At 38.8% G+C, this 26488-nt stretch overlaps 1 protein-coding gene and 1 pseudogene across 1 annotated transcript; both read left to right on the top strand.

Annotated features, from left to right (window-relative positions):
• Positions 1 to 944: 944 nt before the first annotated feature.
• Positions 945 to 5390, top strand: LOC110698941 (uncharacterized protein At4g15970-like). The gene is made up of 3 exons (XM_021876444.1): positions 945 to 1040; positions 1331 to 1702; positions 4896 to 5390. The coding sequence occupies exons 1-3, from the start codon at positions 945 to 947 to the stop codon at positions 5388 to 5390; spliced, it is 963 nt and encodes a 320-aa protein (XP_021732136.1).
• Positions 5391 to 6604: 1214 nt separating this feature from the next.
• Positions 6605 to 26130, top strand: LOC110698940 (annotated as a pseudogene).
• The last annotated feature ends 358 nt before the right edge of the window (positions 26131 to 26488 follow it).

Below are 26488 nucleotides of genomic sequence, written 5' to 3'. Positions count from 1 at the left end.
AAAATATACAATTTTATAAAATATACATGTAATTATTTAATAACCTTCTTAATTTGACGCCATAATAAATTGAACAAATAACCTCTTATTAGGTGTCATTCATATATATATATATATATATATATATATATATATATATATATATATATATATATATATATATAGATATATAGATATATATATGAGCAAATCACGAGAATATATAAGAAACTGGATATTCAAAATCGGAAACAAGAAGTGCAATGGAGAATAATCAGTCAAATAGATACGCTAGAAAATTTTCTTTTTCAAAGATCTTCTTAATTTAATTAAAATAGTCATTATTTGTTTTTTGTAATATAAAATGGGTTTATGACGAGCCTCTGTTCACTTTACCTTAAAATAATACAGTACTATTCAGTAAAAATAATTTCAATTCAATAAAAATGTAATAAATTCAGTTTAGTGAAAATAATTTCAGTTCAGTAGAAATCATTGACTTTAAAGAAGAAATATATTAGAGAATAGTAAAAATAATTTCAGTCTAGTAAAAATAATTTAAGTTTAACAAATATAAGATGTACGTAGTGAACAGGGCCTTAGAAGAGCTATAAGGGTTTTTTTTGTTTTGTTTTTTTTTTTATATCTTTTTTTAATTTTAAAGTTCTAACTTGAATCTTCTCAAAATTGGATGTAAATCGAGAGATAGATATGTTCATATCAAATCAAACCTTCACCAATCTTGTTTGATTTCCATTCACCAATCTTCTTGGATCTCAAGGCACAATTGAAAGGACCACACTCATATATCCGGATTTTTCCCCTAAGCTGCTCAACTGAGCCTTGGATCTTATTGCTGTTTTTGCAGCTCTGCCAAAATGAATAATACCAATAATTATTCAAAAAATTGTGTTAAAATAGTAGAAGTAGTGATGTTATTCTCAATATGTACAATTTCATTTCTAATGTTGTACACTTATGATCCGTACATCAATATTAGCCGATTTATATATATTGAGGGTTACGATGAATCGTTCATACCACCACCTGGAAGTGAACTCGTAAGTGATTGATTTTTGTGTCTAATTTCTTCTTTGCTTGTGCTTGAAATTAATTTTGCGCGATGAAATATTAAATTATACTCTGGGATGTGTATATACTTTAATTTGTACTTCGTATATTGTCTAATCTTAATCAGCGGTCTAGTTCATGTATACTTTAATTTGTACTTCGTATACATGTACAATAATTTATTGTTACGAATCATTGTTCAATCAATTTCATCAATTAATTTTATTATTAGTGCTATGTACTGTATTTCATTAATAATAATGATCTGCTGAAATTTAAGGTCCATGATGAGTACTATGAGCTAAGAAATCTTCTAAAGGCGGCAACAATGAAGGATAAAACAGTGATCTTGGCACATTTGAACGAGGCATGGGCAGCACCAGACTCAATATTTGAAATCTTCCTAGAGAGTTTCAGAATTGGCAACAATACAGCTTACCTTCTCAACCATTTGCTGGTTGTGGCTATCGACGACAACGCCTATACTCGGTGCCAGACGCTTGTCTCCCATTGCTATCTCCTAAGATCAAATGCATCATCGGCATTGGCTCATCAAGCTAACTTCATGACTCCTAACTATTTGGATTTCATACGGAGAAGAGTAGCCTTCTTGCAAACTATTTTGACCTTGGGTTATAACTTCGTTATTACGGTAATCTTTTATCTACCTTTTCCATTATATTCGCTTTTACCCCGATAAAAGTCCTCACACTTTTAGTTAAGCTTTTGCAACTAAAGTGAAAAGAAGTGGTATTATATATATATATATATTATATATATATATATATATATATATATATATATATATATATATATATATATATATATATATATATATATATATATATATATATATAGAAATGGGATCATGTGAGAACTCATGGCTTAGGTGAGAACCATTTTAAAATGAGAACTCATCTAACACCATTCATTTTTATTAGATGAATGGTTCAGATTTATTGTTTCATTAGTGGAAATTCACGTGGGCCACCTTCATTAATTGTAATGATTGTTTGTATTTTTTTTTAATTTTTGTGCATTGGGACACAAAATCTGCCAGAAGCTGTCATTATTACATGCTTTTTATTATTTATTGCATTGAAACACGTTACGTTAAAATGTAGTTGAAGTGTACGTCGTTAATGATGTTTCGTAAAATATATCAAGTGTTTCAATTTATAATATTAATGTTTCATATATATTATTGTTTGTTTCATACAGTTGGGCTCTATATGAACTAGGTGTACTGTGATTTCTTATACCTTATCTGATGTTTCAAAAAATATACCTTATGTTTCATTTTATAGTGCTTATGTTCCATAAAATATATGTGTTGTTTCATATACTAATGATATTGTTTTATACATAAAAATCATTGATGTTTCATACAATATTTTATTCGAATATTATTTATATTGTTCCAGAAATTTGAACTATTGTCTCATAAATATTATACATTGTTCCATACCATATGTGTGAAATGTATCAATGACTGAAATGCATGTTCCCAAGAAAATTAAAAAGCATGTACCAATGACTGAAATGCGTGTTCCCAAGAAAATGCATGGGAAATTGATAATTAATCTCAGCCATCCATTAAGTGTAGTTGGTGTACGTTAATGATGTTTCGTAAAATATATCAAGTGTTTCAATTTATAATATTAATGTTTCATATATATTATTGCTTGTTTCATATAGTTGGGCTCTATATGAACTAGGTTTATTGTGATTTCTTATACCTTATTGATGTTTCAAAAAACATACCTTATGTTTCATTTTATACTACTTATGTTCCATAAAATATATGTATTGTTTCATATACTAATGATATTGTTTTATACATAAAAATCATTGATGTTTCATATAATATTTCATTCGAATATTATTTATATTGTTCCAGAAATATGAACTATTGTCCCATAAATATTATACATTATTCCATACCATATGTGTGAAATGTACCAATGACTGAAATGCGTGTTCCCAAGAAAATTAAAAAGCATGTACCAATGACTGAAATGCGTGTTCCCAAGAAAATGCATGGGAAAGTGATAATTAATCTCAACCATCCATTATGTGTAATTGGTGTACGTTAATGATGTTTCGTAAAATATATCAAGTGTTTCAATTTATAATATTAATGTTTCATATATATTATTGCTTGTTTCATATAGTTGAGCTCTATATGAACTAGGTTTACTGTGATTTCTTATACCTTATCGATGTTTCAAAAAACATACCTTATATTTCATTTTATACTACTAATGTTCCATAAAATATATGTATTATTTCATATACTAATGATATTGTTTTATGGGACAATAGTTCATATTTCTGGAACAATATAAATAATATCCGAATGAAATATTATATTATGTATAAAACAATATCATTAGTATATGAAACAATACATATATTTTATGGAACATAAGTAGTATAAAATGAAACATAAGGTATGTTTTTTTAAACATCAATAAGGTATAAGAAATCACAGTAAACCTAGTTCATATATAGCCCAACTATATGAAACAAGCAATAATATATATGAAACATTAATATTATAAAATGAAACATAAGGTATGTTTTTTTAAACATCAATAAGGTATAAGAAATCACAGTAAACCTAGTTCATATATAGCCCAACTATATGAAACAAGCAATAATATATATGAAACATTAATATTATAAATTGAAACACTTAATATATTTTATGAAACATCATTAACGTACACTTCAACTACATTTTAACTTAACGTTGACAACACAATTCAATGTAACATTACATTTTTTAATTGAAACAACGACAAGTCTTTTTGAAGCAATAATAACATCTTTTGAAACATCTCAAAATTATTCCTTTAATACAATAAAATAAGTAATTAATACTGTTCCAATTGAATGATATGCCCGTTATTGTCAATACAATTTATATTGTTCCAGAAATATGAATTATTGTCCCATAAATATTATATATTGTTCCATATATAAGAACTAGTGTTCCAATTACATGATATGCCCCTAGTTTTCGAATTTTAAATATGTCGTTCCAGAATTTTCAACTATTGTACCACATACAGATTTGCTCTTTTTTTGCACTACTTCGAAAATTCTACCAAAAAAATATCAAACAAACTCCAAAAATTCAGAAATTTTGTATGCTTATTCTACACAAAAAAATAAGCGGATTCAAAAAAAGAATCGCTTCAAAAGGGTTTTTTATGAGAGAAAAATCTTCATTTGAAATCCGTCTTTCCAGATTTGCTCCTTTTTTGCACTACTTCGAAAATTCTACCCAAAAAAATATCAAACGAACTCCAAAAATTATGAAATTTTGTATGCTTATTCTACACAAAAAAATATTCAAATTAAAAAAAAAATCGCTTCAAAAGCTTTCTTTATGAGAGAGAAATTTTCATTTGAAATCTGCCTTCATTTCTCTCTCTTCAATGGCTAAATTAAAATGAAACTAGATTTTCCATTTTCTCTCTCTTCAATGGCTGAATCTCTTGGTTTTATAGTATATAAATCGGTGTTTCAATGCAGAAAATAAGGAAAAAAAAGTAAAAAACATGTACTAATGACTGAAATGCGTGTTCCCAAGAAAATGCATGGGAAAGTGATAATTAATCTCAGCCATCCATAATCTCAAAATTGATAGTGTAAGATTGGTTCTTATTTTAAGAGGGTTCTCACCTAAGGGGTGGGTTCTCACATGATCCCTCCCCTATATATATATATATATATATATATTTTTAAATGACACATCATTATTATTATTACTGCTTTGACAAAATAATCAACCTATATACTTATATAATATTGCATATATAATTTTTGTTTTACAGGATAGTGATGTTGTATGGTTTCGAGATCCACTCCCGCATATAATGACTGATAATAATTCAGACATCCAAGTTTCATGTGATTGGAACCGTGGAGACGAATATGACTTGAACAACCTTCCCAACTTTGGGTTCCTTTTCGCAAGGTCTAACAATCGCACGATCAATTTCTATGAATTTTGGGTATCCTTAAGACACAAATATCCCAAATTACATGAACAAGATGCATTTAATCGAGTAAAACATGAACCTTCTTTAAGAGAAGTTGGAGTGAAAATAAGGTTTTTAGACACAAATTATTTTGGTGGGTTTTGTTCACCAAGTAAAGATTTTAACAAGGTTTGTACCATGCATGCTAATTGTTGTGTTGGGTTACATAGCAAAAAAGCTGACCTAAAAACAACATTAGAGAATTGGAAGGCTTATTATTCTAAAGATAATCTCACGGCCGTGTCACAACCTTTTCATTGGAGTGTTCCTAGAGAATGTCACATATAATGTATTTTGTATGTAGATGAATGTTAAATACATTCAGGTGTTATAGCCAGAGTAAATTATAAGAGTGTTACAAATTAAAGAAATAAAAAATATGTGTTTCTTAAATCAAAACTTTTCTATATCTTGCACTGAATGATAAATTAGAGATTTAGGTGGAATATAGGCCAGGCTTATATGTAGGTGTACGATATTGATACAGACGAGATTTATGTTAAGTTTTGAGAACAATCTTAAAATTGCATGTAAACGGTGCAATTAAAAAAATAAGATAAATAAATAAAAAGGAAGTATCCATTTTAGTTTATGTAATATTGTTACGTAGTAATCTAAATACATTATGCACACTTCTTATTGAATTGAAATAATTGGTTATACGTCGATCCTCTGCAAATTGCTCCATTGTATACTTATGAATTGTGTTTTGAAGATATTGTTAACTAAGCATTTATTGTAAAGCTTGACTCAAAAATCATGTCCGACTTGACTAGTCTGTGGCTCGGACAATCTACAGAAAAATACTTATGTAACACATTTATCCTTATAGAGTCGTCGTTCGATCTTTTGGACTTATTTTGTTAATACAGATATGAACGAAGTACATGAAACTATGTTAGTTATTATGAAATGAAAAGAGTATAAATTTATTAGTAATCACTTTATCTGTCTTGTTACGGGTGCAACTCAACCAAAAACTTAAGATAATAATAAAAGGTGGGGTTTATATACTCTATTCATGCCCCCCTATATGTGAGCCCAAGTCCATTATACTTAAAATGTAGATGCTACATGGGGTTTCTAACTCCAACACTAAATATTATTCAACTTAAAAAGAGGGTTAGATAAAATTTGAACTCGTGCCCTACATCTTTGTTACGATTGATACGACGTTAGAGGCATATAAGCAACAAATATTCCTTGAAAGGCAATAATCGGCAAAAAAAAAAAAGGTTTTGGATCAAAAAAGTTTGTTTCCTTTTTTATTTTTATTTTGTATTTTTACTCCTTTCTTAGTGGAGATTCTATTGTTATAAATGTTTATAATAACCCCTTCACCTCTAATAAATTAAAAAAAAATACAACATTGAGAGTGGAAGAACAATCCAATTACAACGAAAATGATGTATAACAATAGGATTCAAAAAAAAGTATCAAATTATGTTAGAATAGCAGTAGTAGTGTTAATGTTACTGTCAATGTGTACAATTATATGTATAATGTTGTACAATTTTGCTTCGTACCTCAGTTTTTCTCGATTTACATTTTATGAAGGTTCCAGTGAATCTTCCTTACCACCACCTCTAAATGAACTTGTAAGTGATTTTTGTGTTTATTATTTTCTTCTTGATTGATTTGTGCTTAAAATTAGGTTTGCGCTATGATATACTCCGTATTATACAATGTAGTATATACTTCATATATACTTTAACTTTTTACTTCGTATATTGCTGTATCTTAATCAATAGTAAATAAATTATAATTGGAAATTTTGTGGAATCACCATATCCCATATTTTTATGGGTAATTATGAATTTTATTTATTTATTTTATTATTATTATTTTTATTTTAATCTTTTTATTCTTATTTTTCGTTTAGATATGTACTAGGTAAGAACCCGAGCGATGCACGATTTATATAAATTTTATTTTTATAATTTGTACATTTTTTTAAAAAAAATGTACAAATATAAATAAGAATTATACACCTTGTACAAAAATACCTGTTTATTCTCATCAAAATTATGATATAATACATGTTCAACGTCGCGTAATACATATTTCAATGTAGGAGTCTATTTATTAGTGTGCTACTTAAAATTATTTCATTTTTTAAGGATAAACTGATTAAGTTGTATTTGTAATGTAGAAGTTTCCAATATTCAAATTTCAAAATTATTAAATATAATAGCCCCACAAAAAAATAAAAAGAAAAAGAAAGAAAGATGACATCATCCTTGTATTTAGGCAGGAAAATTTTTATTATGACAATAACATGTGAACAGTGATGACATCAGCAACTTTTGTTTTAGTAATGGTTAATAGACGAGTTCTTCCCTAAAAAAAAATAAAAATACAATGAGTTCGTATTTTTTGAAAAGAATATTGTTTCCAACTCTATCGAATTTTTATCTCACCAGGCCACATGATCTAAATTACACTTTTTTTTTTTTTTTTGGGTGACGAGTACATTATATTCCTTATAATAATACGAGGTATCAATGTTTTACAGTCTAAGAGCATGTTTGGTTAGTGTATTTTTTTTTATTGGAAACAGATTCGATTAAACCAATACTGTTACCAAGTGTTTGATTAGAATGCTTGATAACAGTTACCATTACCTAAGGGTAATGATTAGTTCTCATTTGTTGCCAAAAATTTAGGGTAACAAATACCCTTACCCTCCTCAAACACAAACAAAGGGAGTAAAGTAATTGATTAATTTCTATGGTTAAACCAAACAAATGAAAAGGTAATATTAATTAAATGATTCTTTTTCCCCCTCTTATCTATTTCCTTTCCATTCCGTTTCCATTATTCGAACCAAACACCCCCAGGTGTTTAAGACACTGGTGTCTGCATGTCTCTATGCAACTTTTTCTTTCAACTAATTATATATATTTTTTTTTGCTATAGCAAGTAGGAAATTAAATACATAGTAATGTTAATAATTAATATACCTTATTACTACGGATCAGAGTGGTACCATTATCATTATTACGTAGTTTAATACTTTTTTTGATCTTTAATTATTGCTATATATTTCATTGATAATGATCTGAATATTAATTAAGGTCCATGATGATGAGTACTATGAGCTAAAAAATCTTCTAAAGGCGGTATCAATGAAGGATAATACAGTGATCTTGGCACATTTGAACGAGGCATGGGCAGCACCAAATTCATTGTTTGATATCTTCCTAGAGAGTTTCAGAATTGGTAACAATACAGCTTACCTTCTCAACCATTTGCTGGTTGTAGCTGTCGACGATAACGCCTATACTCGGTGCCAGTCGCTAGTCTCCCATTGCTATCTTCTGAGATCAAATGCACCATCATCGGCCTTGGCTCATCAAGCTACCTACTTGACTCTTAATTATTTGGATTTGATATGGAGAAGAGTAGCCTTCTCGCAAACTGTTATGACCTTGGGTTACAACTTCCTCATTACGGTAATAATTATGTTACTCCGTACTTCTTAAGAAATTTGTAGAGAATATAAGGAATATGCGTAGAATATATAGAATGTCATCTATTTTTCTTTAAGATAGTAACGACACATTGCCACATTCATCACGTATGTACCATACCAAACTAGGAGTTATGATATAATTAATCACACTATTGTTAATGTTTGGGTCCAATTTAGTCAAAATTGGGCCTGAGCACTAAATGATCCAATTAAAAGCCCAAGGTCAAGGTTCAACTCTCCAATTGCTCAAAAGTCAAAAGTCAGCCCACAAAGTAAGCCAATTGGGCTAAAGCCCAACCTCTCCAAATATGATGAGGTATAAAAGCCCTCATATTAACACATTCAAGAGACATCTCATAACATCATATACACTATCAGACACAACAACACATGCATCATCACATACATTATCTCATACACGGATTATTCCAACTCATATGCTCATTCTTGCATTGAGAAATACTCCACAAAAGCCTCAAGCTACAAACTCTCTTGCATAGTGTCTTCCTTTTTACACATTGTACTGACTTTAGCATCGGAGGGGCCTTCCTCGGAAACACCCCCGAGGCTAGTTTACGTGTGTTCACTGTGCAGGAAACCTTCGGCCCAACACAGCTTGGATCGAATCCAGTCTTCTCCATTTTAGTGGACCTTCGGCAAGGTCCCATTGTTTTCAACCGAAACAATTTGGCGCCGTCTGTGGGGAAGACTTTCAAAAATCTTTAAGCCAAATTCCTAACCAAGATCATCTTGCAATTGTCTTAGCAGCCATGGCTAAGAACCGCAAGAGCAAAAGCCTCCGTCAAGGAGCGGGCGAAAAGCCTAAAACCCCTACACCATCGCCCTCGCCGGACCGGAACTCTCCCAAGGGTGCCGGCTCGGGGGGAGGATCACACAAGGAGGATTCCCTATCTCCTATAATGCATGACTCTCAATATAGGCCGGACCACTCTCGGTCTAGCAGGGGTCAGTCTGATCATAGGACATATTCAGTGTCCCGAAGACAACCATCGGCTGCACGGCCTCATGCCCACACTCGGCCGGAGACCCCTTTGACGGGGCCCAGTTCGGAAGAGGTGGCAAGAGCGCTGGCAGTACTCATGGAGGCAATGAGGGCACAGAATATGCCACCGCCTCGTGATCGAACTCCTCCGCATACCCGGCATCAGCGGAGGAAGTTAGACCATGACGGTGGGAAGCTTCCTTCCTTCCGGGAACTGGAAGAGTGGGAGGAGGATTCTTGGAAAAATGAAAAACAGAGGAAGAAGAACTCTCAATTATTTAAAGGATCCTCATCCTCAAGACCAGCAGCGCATAAGAGCAGCAGCTCAGCTTCTCGGCCAGAATCTGCTCGCCGGGAACCTGAGACTGCTCGCAGAAGCGTCCTTGACCGACTCGGCGGCCAGGAACCGAGCGTGCGTAGTCGCCTCACGTTCCCTGCAGCCGAGGCCCAGACTTCCCAGCCAGGGACGAAAACCACTCCTACCTCTCTGAGAGGGCGGAGCGCGGTCCCTTCGGCCAGGAACAAGGGCAAGGCCATTATGCTTCCCGCTAGTTCACCATTCGAGCAATGGATACTAGAAGAGCGCGTACCCACGGTTAAAATACCGTCGCATATCACATATGACGGGACCACGGATCCGAAGGACCACGTGGCCTCGTATGAGACTCATATGCATCTTTGCCCCAGATCCGAGGCGACTTGGTGCAAATATTTCCCAACCACTCTCAAGGGGGTCGCGCAAGCGTGGATCTCCAAGGGAGTAAGGCAAGGCTCCATAACAGGTTGGGATGATCTGTCCTCCAAGTTCAGAAGCAAGTTTTCCACGGCAAACCGCCGAGAGAAGACTACCGCAGAGCTCATGGGTCTGCAACAGGGGGAAACCGAAAGCCTCCGAGACTACCTGACCCGTTTCAGTAACGAGTCATCAAGCGTCTCTCAGCTGGACCAGGGGCTAGCTGTTTTTGCAATGCAGAATGGCCTTCAGCCAGGAAAATTCCTAGACTTCATGGTCATGCAAACCCCGCAGACCTTGGAGGAAGCTCTTAGTGCTTCGGATAAGTTCATCCGAGCCGAAGAATGGAATAAAGCAAAAACCCAACCTCAATCCGGGGGAGGGAAACAGAGGCAAATACCCTTGTCTGAAGGCCGAGGCCATAAGGCAAAGGGAAAATCAAAGGCCTCGGAACCATCTTCGGCCAGCGACCTAAAGAAGGACAGGTTTGCCTCATACACAGGCAGATACGAGTCCTACACTCCGCTCTCTCTTCCACGCGCCAAAATTTACAGTGTGACGAAGGAGGAGCAGAGTTACCGAAAGCCGAAACCACTCCCAGAGTGGTATCAGCAAAAAAATAAAAATCAGTGGTGTGAGTTCCACGAGTCTTCGGGCCACAACACTGAAGAGTGTATCCAGCTGAAGGACCAGATAGAAGACATGGTCCGGAAGGGATACTTGAAAAAATACATCGCGGATCACCGCGAGAAAAAAGAATCCGAGAGGTTAGCAAAGGACTCTCGGCAGGACCTTGATTTCCCCCGGAAAAACAGTAAAAAACCGGAGGGGAAATTCCCTCCGATCAATGTTATCTCGGGAGGAATATACTCTCGGAGGGAGCACAAGCGTCACCTTAGAGCTTTGACTCACCAGGTGAACAACGCTGACATTCAATCTCCCCAGTCGCCGGTGCCGAACATGACGTTCACAGCCGCCGACTGCCGGGGGATTACGTTCCCTCACGAGGATCCGTTGGTGATCATCGCCACGGTGGCCAACCACGACGTCAGTAAGGTCCTTGTTGACGGTGGCAGCGGAGCAAACATTCTGTTCCGAAAGGCCTACAACCAAATTAAGCTGAAGCCCAAGCACCTTACGCCGGTACCCTATCCGGTATCCGGGTTCAATGGGGCTTCAACTTATCCAGATGGGAAGGTGACACTTCCTGTCACCATCGGTTGCGATGAGGCAGCCCGGAACGTCATGATTGAGTTTTTGGTCATCGACGCTCCTTCAGTGTACAACGTGATTTTGGGGAGACCCATAATTCACGAGATCCAAGGGGTCGTCTCAACTTATCATCAGCTGATGATTTACGTCTCAGACGCCGGCTTCCCCGAAAGGATACAGGGCAACCAGAAGGACGCCCGAAGGTGCAACTACCTCAAGCCATCCAGTAGTCGCCCAGATAACGACAAGGATGAGGAGGAGAAAGAAAAAGAAAGAGAGCCGAGCACAAAAAAGCCGAAAGGCCTAAGTGCTTCGGCCCAAGGATCAGTGCCCAGAGAAAAAGGTCCCGAAAGGGAAAAGGTTGACTCTTCATCTGAGCCGAAAGACTCAGAGAGCCAGCCGAAGAACACAAAGACTGGGACACCTGCTGACATTGGCAGCAGACCAGATTCTGAAGAGTCCAGTCCATCGGCAATGGACATGGACCAACAGACTGAAACAGTTGAGTTGGCCGAAGGAGATGCTGAGAAATGTGTAACAATCGGGATGGACCTTGATCCTGACACCCGTTGTGAACTTATTCAGCTCCTTCGGGATAACAGAGATGTGTTTGCTTTCTCGGCAGCTGATATGCCCGGGATAAGTTCAGACCTCATCTCCCACAAGCTTAATGTTGACCCAGCGTGTCGACCAGTTAAGCAAAAGAAGCGGAATTACTCCGCCAATAAGAACCGAGACATCGCAGCCGAAGTCAAAAAATTATTGGAGGCAGGATTCATTGAACCTTGCCAATATCCGGAATGGCTGGCAAATGTGGTGATGGTTCAGAAGCCCAATGGTACCTGGAGGATGTGCGTTGACTTCACGGACCTAAATAAGGCTTGCCCAAAGGATTTCTATCCCTTGCCAAGAATCGATCAGCTAGTCGATTCGACAAGTGGCCATGCCTTGCTTAGTTTCATGGACGCATTCTCAGGGTATCATCAGATCTTCATGCACCCCGACGATCGAGCAAAGACAGCATTCGTCACGAACGCTGGGGTGTATAATTACAAAATGATGCCCTTCGGATTGAAAAATGCGGGGGCAACCTATCAAAGGCTGGTGGATCAAGTTTTCGCCGATCAAAAGGGCCGAAACATGGAAGTCTATGTTGACGATTCAATCGTCAAAAGCAAAAAACTAGAGGACCATGTAAAGGACCTGGCTGAAACTTTCGCCACCTTGAGAAAGCATCAAATGAAGCTGAATCCGAAGAAGTGTGTCTTCGGCGTGAAGTCAGGGAAATTCCTGGGTTTCATGGTCAGCAAAAGGGGGATTGATGCCAATCCCTCTAAAGTCAAAGCGGCGTTCGACCTTCCTGAGCCAAAAACGAAGAGGGATGTTTAGCGGCTCACCGGAAGAATGGCAGCCCTTTCGAGGTTCATTTCTAGAGCTTCGGATAAGGGGTTACCCTTCTTCAAAGCCCTGAAACTCCCGAAAACAAAAGAGCTTGTTTGGGAGGAAGAGCAAAAAGACGCCTTTCAACAGCTTCGGGAGCATCTGGCTCAACTCCCAACGCTGGCTAGCCCAGTTGAAGGAGAAACTCTATACCTATATGTGGCCGTTAGCCCGGCCACCATCAGCGCAGTATTGCTGAGGGAAGAGAGTAAGAGTCAGCAACCGATTTATTTCGTCAGTCATACACTGACGGATGCCGAGACCCGCTATCCTCTACTCGAGAAAGTTGCTTTCGCGGTAGTAGTAGCTGCTCGGAAGCTGAGGCCCTATTTTGATTGCCATCAGATAGTGGTCTTAACTGATCAGCCATTGGAAAAAGTTCTTGGCAAGGTTGAAAAATCCGGTAGGCTAGCCAAGTGGGCTTTTGAGCTCACCGAATTCAGCATCAGCTACCGTCCGAGGGCTGCCATTAAGGCTCAAGCCCTGGCGGATTTCTTGGCCGAATGCTCATACCAAGAAGTGCTGGACAGTGAAAAGAAAGTCTGGACCGTGTTTACGGATGGGTCTTCCACCGAAAACGGTTCGGGGGCAGGAGTAGTGATAACTTCTCCCGAAGGCAAATCCTTTGAGTATGCACTAAAATTTTCTTTTAAGGCCTCGAACAATGAAGCCGAATATGAGGCAGCAATCGCCGGCCTACAATTGTGCATCTCCTTGGAAGCCGATCATGTCTGCTTAAAAACAGACTCTCAGCTAGTTGCATATCAGATCAGTGGCAGCTATGAGGCCAAAGAGCCCTCCATGATAGCTTATCTTGCCAAGATCAAATCAGTCATTGCAGAGCTGAAAACTTTTGAGGTTCAGCTGATCCCAAGGGGTCAGAATACTCAGGCCGATGCACTCTCCAAACTTGCTAGTTCATCTTTTACCGAGCTGAACAGATCTGTATATGTAGAAGTGCGTCGAGTAAGAAGTGTCGACGAAGCACCTGAAGTGTGCTGCGCCGACCCAGAGCCTAGTTGGATGGAACCCATTTTAGCTTTTAAGCTTCGGGGAGAAACTCCTGAGGACAAAGCTTTGGCCTCCAAAATGAAGAGAACCAGCTCTAGGTTCATTGTCTTCAAGGGGGAACTTCTGAAAAAGTCCTTCTCAGCCCCATTGCTGAAATGCGTGGGACCAACAGATGCAGATTATATCCTGCGGGAGATTCACCTCGGCATCTGTGGGAACCACATTGGGGGAAGAACCTTAGCCCACAAGGCATTGAGGGCCGGATATTACTGGCCCACCATGATCGCAGATGCTAAGGAGCTGGTTCGGAAATGCGAAAAATGTCAAAAATATGCTCCAGTTATCCATCAGCCAGCAAGGGATCTTCAGCCGATCCTTAATCCACTCCCGTTTGCCCAATGGGGACTGGATATACTGGGACCATTTCCAGAGGCTGTGTACCAGAAAAAATGGCTGATAGTTGGCGTCGACTACTTCAGTAAATGGATCGAGGCCGAAGCAGCCTCGAACATTACAGAGCAAACTGTCAGAAAATTTATCTGGCAGAATATCATCACTCGCTTTGGCATCCCGAGAGTATTTGTTTTCGATCATGGGAGGCAATTTGACAACTTACCGCTGAAGCGATATACAGATCAGTTCGGCATAAAACTGGCATTTTCAGCGGTATGCCACCCGCAGAGTAACGGACAAGCCGAAGCAGCAAATAAACAGATCTTAAGTGCCCTCAAGAAGAGGGTGGAAGATCAAAAGTCCAAATGGCTAGAGGAGCTCCCTGGAACCCTTTGGTCCCTTCGGACAACTGAAAAAGAGGCAACGGGCCACTCACCTTTTGAACTGGTGTATGGTGCCGAAGCCGTCCTTCCAGTGGAAATTGGCTCTGAGAGCCTTCGAGTGCACCATTTCTCGGCTGAGAATGAGCGACTGATGAGGGAATCTCTCGACTTCCTCGACGAAGTAAGAGACTCAGCTCGAGATAAAATGGCGGCCTATAAGCAGAGAGTCAGCAAATTTTATAACCGAAGGGTCCATGCAAGGCCTCTCAAAATTGGGGATCTTGTCCTTCGGAATGCTGCTGCAGTTCAGAAAGGCCGAATCCATGGGAAGCTCTCAGCTACATGGGAGGGACCTTATGAAATTTATGATGAGCTTCAGCCAGGGACATACCGACTTCGGCAGTTGGATGGAACTGAGTTGAAGAATCACTGGAATGCTGATGTACTGAAAAAATACCATGTGTAAACCCTTCGGGGCAGAACAATCTTTGTAAGTACATTTTGAACTAATGACAGGCCTTGGAGCCGCCATTTATATAAAATTTACAACTGTTTATCCTTTCAAAATTTTCTTTGTTCTATCTACTCTTTGAGGGTTTTTTATTCAGCCTCGTCTGAAGCCTTCGCCTTCGGGTAACTGGGTTTCAGATTGCTGACAAAACCTGTCTTTTTAAAGAACACTGGTCTTTCAGCTGAAGTCAAACTTCAGTAAGACTTGTTCTCCAAAGACATGAGTCCATGGACAATTCTGGGATATTGCCTTAACTGAGCCTTGTATCCCAGAGAGCCATTATCCGAAACATTGCCTTAAGTTGGCCCTGTGTTTCGGGTATCCATTTTTCAAAGATAGCCAGAAAATCAAGGATAACAGCAACAGTTGAAAATTTTTAAATCAGCCTCGTCTGAAACCTTCGCCTTCGGGTAACTGGGTTTCAGATGGCTTACAAAACTCAGTCTTTTTAAAGAACACTGGTCTTTCAGCTGAAGTCAAACTTCAGTAAGACTTGTTCTCCAAAGACATGAGTCCATGGACAATTCTGGGATATTGCCTTAACTGAGCCTTGTATCCCAGAGAGCCATTATCCGAAACATTGCCTTAAGTTGGCCCTGTGTTTCGGGTATCCATTTTTCAAAGATAGACAGAAAATCAAGGATAACAGCCTTTTTAAATCAGCCTCGTCTGAAACCTTCGCCTTCGGGTAACTGGGTTTCAGATGGCTTACAAAACTCAGTCTTTTTAAAGAACACTGGTCTTTCAGCTGAAATCAAACATCAGTAAGACCTGTTCTCCAAAGACATGAGTCCATGGACAATCCTGGGATATTGCCTTAACTGAGCCTTGTATCCCAGAGAGCCATTATCCGAAACATTGCCTTAAGTTGGCCCTGTGTTTCGGATATACGTCTTCTTTAAGAACGCTGGTCTTTCAGCTGAAGTCAAATTTCAGTAAGACTTGTTCTAAAGAGGTTAGTCCCAGAAAGCTAATATCCCAAGCATTGCCTTCAGTTGGCCCTGTGTTTCGGATATCCAACTTTCAGACAATCTTCAGTAAGACTTGTATCCCAGAAGCATTGCCTTCAGTTGGCCCTGTGTTTCGGATATCCAACTTTCAGACAGTCAATCTTCAGTAAGACTTGTATCCCAGAAGCATTGCCTTAAGTTGGCCCTGTGTTTCGGATATCTATTTTGAAGAAGTTCAGAAATTGCTTATTCAACTAAAGTCATACTTCAATTTCTGTGGGGGCAAGAAGCACGCAGTGCAGCTATGTTCGGCAGAGTTGAAGAAAAGAAACAGTAAAGCATTCAAAAATAAAGCAGCTGAAGAAAAAAAAAATTTTTGAGCTACAAGTTCAATAATTCAGTATCGGCAGCCGCCCACAAGCGGAAAATAACAGCTGCCGAAATACGTACATAAGCAAAAAAATAAAACTGTTGTACGACAAGGCAAGCTGAAGCAAAAAACAAGGCAAAAAACTCAGAAAGCGGCAAGTCTAAAGTTAAGCACATGATGAACCGCAAGATTCTGAAGACGACTGCCCGAGTTCCTATGCTTCAGCCGGGGGATCAGACTGATCAGCGTTGAGTCCCATGGTGGCCTCAGCCCCAGCAGCCGAAGAGGCGGGCTTTGCATTTTGCCGAGCCTCCCTTTCCCTCTGCTCAGCTTCCAACTCCAGTCTTTCAGCTTCCTCTTCGGCTTCCTCAGCCTTAAGAATTTCAGCTTCAGCTGGAGTTGCATACTTCATGTGAGGGTCTTCGGGATTTTGGACCCACTCAGCACATTTAGACCAGTCCAGCTTCGGCTCAACATGAAGGCAGAGTCTTCGGCATACTCGGAATCCGTTTCTGAAACCCATCTCATATTCCTCTTGGGTGTAAACACGGACTTTGAGTAAAGCCTCAGCATCAGCCAGCTTCTTCTGGGTCTCCTCCAAGTCTTCCTTGGATTTCTTCAGCTGTTCAGCGACTTTGGAGGAGGAACCCTTCAGCTCATTCAGCTCTTGCTGAATTTGGAAAGCCTTTGTCTGAGCTTGGGCCACTTCAACTTTCTGGATCAGCAGTTGATCCTCAGCCTCTTGGAATTTAGCTCTTTGAGCTTCAGCAGCAGCAGCAGCCTCTGAGAGTTGGACGTCTTTGGCCAAGAGCAACTCTTCAGCAGCCATTCGGCTGGCTTCAAGAGCCTCTAGACGCTGCTGCACTTCAGCTTGTGCAGCAGTTCCTTCTTGAATTCGGCTCTCAATAGCAGCCTTGAATTTGGAGACGTCCACTCCCATATGCTCCTGGAGGAATTTTTCCCCTTCCATCAGTGGGGGAAAAACCTCCATCTCCATAGCATCGCAGAAGGTTTTCAGAGCTTCGGCAGCTTTTTTACCGTACTCCTCAACCTCCTGCTGCTTCTCTTCAGCTGCTGCTTGCTTCAGCTTAGCAAGCTTAACTTCCTCTTCAGCCACCTTCCTTTCGTGCACAGCAGCGTCTACCCTATCTTGTAGGGTATCAATCAGCTCTACAGTGAGAGTCTGATTGTGCACGAACTGAAAACAGGAAGACAAAAAAAAATAAGTAATAAGAAAAAAAAAATAGAGCTGAATTTCGGAGGAAATGAAGGAAAATTACCTGCATCATCAGCAGTTGGTTAGACCTGGCTGGGTCAGGAACTGATCTACTGGATTCGCCCATCCCAGCAGTGGCCTTCAGCGACCAGATCCTTGCCCTGTCTACTTCGGACATGCCAGCAAAATTGCCGAAGTAGGCTGCAGCTCCTTCTCGGTTTTGACCCCATATGAGGTCCCAGATGTGATCTGGGATTGGAATTCGGGGGGCCGAGAAACCCATTTCTCCAGAATGCAGAGTCTGGAAAGAAGGGAAGGACGACGATGGAGCTTGATTAGCTTTGGTTGTCTCAGCATCGTCCTTCTCAGAGGAGTCAAGTACTATGACCTCCTCTTCTTCAGGGGTGAGGACGAAAGCCTCAACCTCTCTTGCGATATCTGCCGTGAAGCCTTCAGCACTTGACATCACGGCATCTTTATTTTCGTGCTCAGCAGCACTCTCCTTGATTTCTTCTTGGACCCCTCCCTTAGGTTCGGGAGTTCTCTGATCCACCTCCATCTCAGGAGGTGGCGGAGGGGTCTTTTGAGGAGATTGGGGTGTTGGCTGGGGAACCCTCGGCGATCCATTGCCTTCCTCAGGTTCCCTTATTGCGACGCCGATGGTCATCGGCCTCTGCTGAAAATCATGAGGGCCGATGATGGCCATCCTTCGGCGCCTTTTCAGAAGAGGCTGCTCGTCCATATCTGAGTCTGAAGACTCTTGTATTTGATCTTCGGGACGAACAGGAGCTTTGCCTTCTCTGTGTCTGTTACTCTCTTCAGACTGTAACAGACAGGGGGGAAGAAGAGTGTGAGTAAAAAAAAAAAAAAAAAAAAAAAAAAAGAAGAAAAGAAAAAAGTTGTCTGAAAGCTCACCGAGGTCTTCAGCAAAGCCTCGTCTTCTTCAGCTGCTCTAGCTGCAGCTTCGGCTTCAGCAGCTCTGGAGGACCCTTCTCCTCCTTCACAAGCCTCAAGTACCCGTGCAACCTCTTCGGCTGTGCGGGCAGCTTCAGCTTCTTCGTTCAGCAGCTGAAACCAAGGGTCTCTCTTCTTCCACCAAGGCTTCTGCCTCTGATACAGAGCAACAGCCTCAATTTGGAAGTGGGAAGAGTCCAGATGAACTTCCCTATGCCTCGGCTCAGTGATAGACGGGGCCCGTTCAGTTACAACTCGCTCTCGGTTAACACCAAGACGAGCGTAGTTAATACCAACGTTGGTCTCGTCCCGCTCTGAAAAAAGGAAAGGGAAAAAGTTTAGCTCAGATATGTTGGCACAGCATAAAAAAGCAAAGCGAGAGAAGAAAAAGAGGTAGTTAAAAGCCTCGGCCCCAGCCGAAGAAGCTTACCATCCTTAAACTTTCGGCTGAGGCCAACAGCTGCTAGCATATTCTCTTGGAAAACGTAATGCGTATCGGGGAGCCAAGTCTCCGGGATATGCTGCATTCGACCACTTCCCCCCGGGTTCGGCAGCTTGCCGAAGATATGTTGCTGATCCAGGTTCGGATCCGCCCCGTTATCTGCGGGGGGACCTAGACTTCCCATTTCGGGATCAGGCTCAGCTAAGTACCGGGGAGCGCTGAAGACACAAGGGTGGCCCGGATCTATGGGTGCCCTAACCCAAATCCATTGACCTCTCCAGTCCTTGTCTGAAGAGTCATTTGGCCACATGGTCAAATATTGGGGCCGGGACTCAATCCGATACCACCCAGAACCATGGCTTCCGTGCCCACTCTGAATATTTGGCACTAGCCGATGGAGCTTTCTGAAGCAGTGCAGGTTCGGCACGTATCTGAAGAACTTGCAGACCCATAAGTATGTCATCACCCTTCGGATGCTGGTGGGGGTTAGCTGACATAGGGAAATGTTGTAATGGATCAGCAAGTCTCGGACGAAAACGTCCAAAGGGAACCTCAGCCCATACTGAAGCTGTCTCGTGTACACCCCCACATACCCCGGGGGTGGACGATGGATTCTATCGGATGCTGAGGGCATTCGGCACCAATATCCATCAGCTTCAAAAATGCCGTAGTGCAACTCAATTTGCTCAGCAAATCGATATTGATCGGCGTTCTCTACCCACCATGAGTAGGGGCGGTTCTTTATCATGGCCGAAGCGACTTCGGCATTCTCCCACTCTGAAAACCCAGGGAGGATATCCCAAAGGACAGCGGGAATTTCATCGTCCCGTCCAGAAGCACTCGGCTCACCCGTTCTTTGAGGAGGAGCCGAGGAAAGGGGAGTCGCCCTAATCCCTTCAGCATGGTCAGACTCCGGCCTTCGACCATTCCAGGTCCCAATCCTATTCCTAGGATCGGGAATCGGCCTTGCTCTTCTTGGAGCACGGGCTCTACCTCTAACTCCTCTTGCCATGGACTATTTCGAAGAGAAAAGTCGAAAGAAAAGGGGAAGGAGTTCGAATTCGAAGAAAAATAAACTGAAATCAAAGGAATTTACCTTAATCTGAAGCGAAAGTTGCCGATTTACGAGTTCGTAGTGGCAAGTCTCAGTTTCTAAGCTCAATGCTCGGGGGAATTTGCGAAGTTTTGATGCGGGTTCTTGGATTCTCTCTCGAAGAATTCTGGGTTTGTGTTGGTGAATCAGTGAGGAGAATGACGCGCCTCTGTTTATATCTCCAGGTACGGGATACGAAGAGTCTGTGCTTTAATTTCTCTTAAGTACCCACTAAGTAACCATTAAACACATGTCTTGTGATTAAACCGCCCATTATCCGTCCAACTTCCGCAAATCATTAACCGTTGTTATCTCATTAATTACGGTTTAAATTCAAATTTTTGGATCAATTAAATCATTTACTTCCCTCCTTTTCTGAGTTAAATCAAACCCGACCCGTCATTCTTCCGAATCGGGTCTGGGGGGCAAGTTGTTTGGGTCCAATTTAGTCAAAATTGGGCCTGAGCACTAAATGATCCAATTAAAAGCCCAAGGTCAAGGTTCAACTCTCCAATTGCTCAAAAGTCAAAAGTCAGCCCACAAAGTAAGCCAATTGGGCTAAAGCCCAACCTCTCCAAATATGATGAGGTATAAAAGCCCTCATATTAACACATTCAAGAGACATCTCATAACATCATATACACTATCAGACACAACAACACATGCATCATCACATACATTATCTCATACACGGATTATTCCAACTCATATGCTCATTCTTGCATTGAGAAATACTCCACAAAAGCCTCAAGCTACAAACTCTCTTGCATAGTGTCTTCCTTTTTACACATTGTACTGACTTTAGCATCGGAGGGGCCTTCCTCGGAAACACCCCCGAGGCTAGTTTACGTGTGTTCACTGTGCAGGAAACCTTCGGCCCAACACAGCTTGGATCGAATCCAGTCTTCTCCATTTTAGTGGACCTTCGGCAAGGTCCCATTGTTTTCAACCGAAACAGTTAATACTAAATCTTTTATTTTCTTTTGCAGGATATTGATATTTTATGGTTTCGAGATCCACTACCACATATAATCACTGATGATGATTCAGACATCCAATTATCATGTGATGCATACAATGGTGACCCATATGACATGAACAACTACCCCAATGTAGGGTTTCTTTTCGCGAGGTCTAACAATCGTACCATCAAATTCTACGACTACTGGTTATCCAAAAGATACTTATATCCAACTATACATGAACAAAGTGTTTTCAATAGGATAAAATTTGATCCATTTCTTGCATTAATTGGGTTGAAAATACGGTTTATGGATACAAATTACTTTGGCGGGTTTTGTACACCAAGTAGAGATTTCAACAAGGTTTGTACCATGCATTCTACTTGTTGTGTTGGGTTGAGTAACCTGGTCTAAACACTTCACTTGAGGATTGGAAGAGATATTTATCTTCATATCAAAAGGCTAATTATGCACCACAACCTTCTCATTGGAGATTCAAATGCCAACGTTGATGGGTCTAATCCGTTGTTCTACTTTTTGTGTACCATACACATATGTATTTGCTCTATACTACGTACATAATACTTCTTATATTGCATTGCATTGCATTGTTCTATTACTAAAGATTTTTAAAATATGAATAATGTGAATATTCACCATAATGCTAATGTCAACCAAAATAAAGTGGGACGAAAGTTATGGATCCGAACTTGATCACATTATTGTACGTCATTTCTATTGTTTTAATTATTATATTGTAGATTGAGGTGTTAATTCGGATGTTTGGATCGAATTCGGTGAGGTCGGGTCGAGTCAAGTCAATTTTAAAAGTTAAGTCATACTAAATTATTGTGTCCATGTAAATCAAAATCTAAATCGGATAGTTTTTGCGTCGGTTTTGAATCGAATCAGGTCTAGTGTGCTTTTGACACCACTAATTATAGAAATATTTCTAGCCCGGAAAAATCATGAATACAATATTTCAATAAGCGCATGACTAATTAAGCTAGATTTTTGTCGAGAATGTCATATGCTCATAACTTCATAAGCAATCATAATTAAAATTGTGGGTTTATGGAATTTGGGGCACACTCACTAAACCCAACACTAATTAAACCAATCTTAAAATACAACCAAATTGTAATTTAATTTAGCATTGGCTATTTGTATAAAGGAATTTATTTATTTATTTTTAAAAAAAACCTAAAAAATAAAAAATTTCAAGTTTAATTCTACTCATCGATATTTTGTTTTTGCCCTACCTAATCTCTCCATCCTGTGTCTACTTACTACTCCCTCAATCCCTTTTTGTTTGCATTATAGGCCCACTTTTTTGTGAGAGGTTTTTGGATTAAATGGTACAAACAATAAGAGATAAAAGGAGTAATTAGAGAGTGGAAGTGAAAGAAACAAGCTAGTAAAAGTGTTCTCTAACCAATAATTTATTGAGATTAATGGGTGGCGCGGCGGTGCTTAGTTTTTCTCCAGGTCATGTGATAACAACGTCGACTTTAAATTAAAGTGTTTCTTTACGTACGGTAAAGAAAGATTATTACAATTAGAGAGTGATTAGAGTAGACAAAAAATGTTAGATTATACAATTTACAAATTATTTAACTATGTTTGAGAACATAATTGAAGTCTAAGACTGTTATACGAGTATAGTACAGCCTTAGTTGTTATATATGTATTCACTGAATGCACACGTACATGATGATATGCTTCTTTTTGTTCGTAGATCGAGCAAGATAATACAGCCTCGGATGTTTCGGTTTATTTTACCTCATATGTATTTATTTTCTAAACTTGTGAAGAATAAATAAATTAAATAACCTCTAATTTGAAAGGAATATATAATGTTAATTATGTGAAATTTAAAACACTAATAAAAGTTGGTTGAGATGGTAAGTGTATAACCTTTACTTATTGGAGGTTGTGGGTTTAAATTTAGATCAAACCATAATTTTTTATTTTCTTAAATGAAGTTGCAAGCTTACGTCGAGTATGGCTTAATAATAAGCATGTACGTTGAGATAGATCATTTGTCAGTTTATAACGTAAAGAAGCTAACGTATGTACTTAACTATCTTAAGTCATCCTAACACAAAAAACAAATAATAATTGTAGAATTGTATAATTCTCATTAAATGGCAACATGCCTACTATACACATATATATAGGTTACCAAATAACCTATCGTACATAAATACATTATACTCAAAATATACATACGGTATTTATTGTCTAACACACCCCCTCAGTTGGAGCAGGAGAAGGACGGATGGTCAAACTGTGACGAAAAACCACAAACAAAGGTGTCGGAAGACCCTTTGTGAAAATGTCTGCATACTGAAACGCGGGAGGAACATGTAGAACACGTACATCACCAAGAGAAAATGAATATCCATCTCAATATGCTTAGTCCGTTGATGATGAACCGGATTATGGGACATGTAAACAGCACTGATATTGTCACAATATATACAATCGTAGCAGATCGTAATGGACAATGTAATTCCAAGAGAAGATTACGTAACCATGTTGTTTCAGCAACAACATTCGCCACACCTCTGTACTCAGCCTCTGCACTCGAACGGGACAATGTGGCTTGTCGTTTAGACGACCAAGATATAAGATTATCACCAAGAAACACAGAATAACCAGACAACCACCCCAATCAGCATCAGAATAAGAAATGAGACCAGAAGAAGGAGTGGCAGATAAATGCATACCATAATCAAGTGTACCTTGTAAGTAACGAAGTACCCGTTTCAAAGCATTGTAGTGCGAGACACGAGGATCATGCATGAACAAACACACCTGTTGAACAACATATGATATATCTGGTCTTGTAAAGGTAAGATACTGCAGAGCCCCTGCTAACTGACGGTATAAAGATGGATCATCAAAGGGAGCACCGTTATCACCACTAAGCTTAGACTTAGTATCCACCAGAGTGTTTGCAGGCTTACAAGCACTCATATTAGCCCTGGCCAAAATTTCCTGTGCATACTTGCGCTGACAAAGAAACAATTTACCCTTATGTTGCGTGACTGAGACACCCAAAAAATATGACAAGGGACCCAAATCTTTCATTGCAAATTCTGCACTAAGGAGAGAAATAATACGTTGCCGAAGACTAACTGAAGAGCATGTCAGAATAATATCATCAACATACAAAAGAAGAAAAGTCGTTTCCGATCCTTGCCGTAAAACAAATAAAGAGTTATCACATTTGCTGTTGACAAATCCAATACTCAAAATATAAGTAGCAAAACGTTGAAACCAAAAGCCCGCGGAGCCTATTTCAAGCCATAAATAGAACGACGAAGAAGACACACATGATTGGGTTTAGCATAATCAACAAAACCTGGTGGCTGATGCATATACACAGTTTCTTGAAGATTTCCATGAAGGAAAGCATTCTTGACATCAAGTTGATGAATAGACCAGTTTCGGGAAAAAGCCAAACTCAAAACAGTACGAATAGTTGTCGGTTTAACAACCGGGCTAAAAGTTTCACCACAATCAATACCAATTTCCTGACTTTTGCCATTTGCAACAAGCCGCGCCTTATAACGCTCAAAAGACCCATCCGCCCTCTCCTTATGTGTAAAGACCCAAAGACATCATGAGGTCTAAGAACCAAATCCCATGTGTGTGAGTCATCTAATATGAAATGGAGGAAGTAATATACTACTTATGGAAATTGCTAGAATGAGAATGAGAATATGAGAAAACCACTTAAAGTTGGCACATGTCCCACTTCCTAATAAAAAGCAAATATTCATTTCTTATATACTTTGTACTTTATAAGGGACACGTGACAATTTTTAACTAACTTTCTCATCTTTTCATTTCTTATTCTAGCAAATCCCTACTACTTATATATTTCATGTATCCCTAGCTTTTTAGTAGGATAAAATAGGGTTAATTAATTAAGTTTTCCTCCATCCTAGATTTTGATTTGATTAAGAAAGTCAAATGTGTTATTTGATATAGTACTACCTTTGATAAGACTATGGAGTAAGTGATTTCATAATTAATACTCAAAAAATAAATATAAACACTCCATCTTTTTAATACTTCATATATTTCTTGAACTGATTAAATTAAGTCATCTACTTTGTACAAAGTTACTCATATAAATGGAATATTAAAAAGATATATGGAGGGATTGACGTGTCCATCTTAATAAGAAAGAATCGAAATAATTAAATTTCTTGTACAAAATACATACTGAAAATAAATTTCTCTTCATTACTTAACCTTCTACTTCATTATTCTATGTACATTAATTAATTATTAACTGTCATATTTGCTTTTCATGATGTTTGACAGTTAAATATTTCCGTTTTTTTATCTAACAAATCTTTAATATTGAATTGGAATTTCAACTTGCAGGATATAGATGTAATATGGTTTAGAGATCCATTCCCACATTTCATTCCTGATTCTGACTTTCAAACATCATGTGATCTATTTAACGGCAGACAATTTGATTTGAACAACTTTCCCAACATTGGGTTCCTTTTCGCAAGGTCTAACAATCGCACAATCAAATTCTACGAATATGGGTATCCTTAAGACACAAGTATCCAAATTTACATGAACAAGATGCATTAAACCAAGTAAAACATGAACCTTCTTTCAGAGAACTTGGAGTGAAAATAAGGTTCTTAGACACAAATTATTTTGGTGGGTTTTGTTCACCAAGTAGAGATATTAACAAGTTTTGTACCATGCATGCTAATTGTTGTGTTGGGTTAGATAAGAAAATTGCTGGCCTAAGTACCGCGTTAAAGACATATATATCTACAAATCACACGGCCGTGTCACGACCCTTTCGTTGGAGAGTTCCTTACAAATGTCGCACGTAATGGTTAGTATTTTATTGTTATTGTTATAATATTTTTGTATGAATGAACCACAAAGACACTGAACACGCCATTGCTAATGGGGGTGGGTGAATTTACATGCTTGTGATTAATCGTACATCAATCATAGTTTTACGTCTCTTAACCACTAGCCAAGGCCTCATTCATATATACTGAGTTTGTATGTAGATGAATATAAACTTCAATAGTAAAATCAAGAATGTAAGCTCAAGTGTATTATTTTTTATTTTATTTTTTGATAGAGCTCGAGTGTATTATTAGTAACTATGAGTTTGTTACAATTTTTGTTTATACATGGATGATAATGTAAGGTATATAAAATACGGAGTATATAAATAGT

This window comes from Chenopodium quinoa, unplaced genomic scaffold (genome assembly GCF_001683475.1).
Source record: "Chenopodium quinoa cultivar QQ74 unplaced genomic scaffold, ASM168347v1, whole genome shotgun sequence".
NCBI lineage: Eukaryota > Viridiplantae > Streptophyta > Magnoliopsida > Caryophyllales > Amaranthaceae > Chenopodium > Chenopodium quinoa.
Note: the sequence above shows the minus strand (reverse complement) of the source record. Positions and strands in the feature narration are given on the sequence as shown.

Bases quoted from the DNA above. Each gene is read 5' to 3' on its own strand.
- LOC110698941 (XM_021876444.1), top strand. From the start codon at position 945: ATGTTGTACACTTATGATCCGTACATCAATATTAGCCGATTTATATAT. The intron at 1,041-1,330 runs GTAAGTGATTGA...CTGAAATTTAAG, and splicing joins CACCACCTGGAAGTGAACTC to GTCCATGATGAGTACTATGA. The intron at 1,703-4,895 runs GTAATCTTTTAT...TTTGTTTTACAG, and splicing joins GTTATAACTTCGTTATTACG to GATAGTGATGTTGTATGGTT.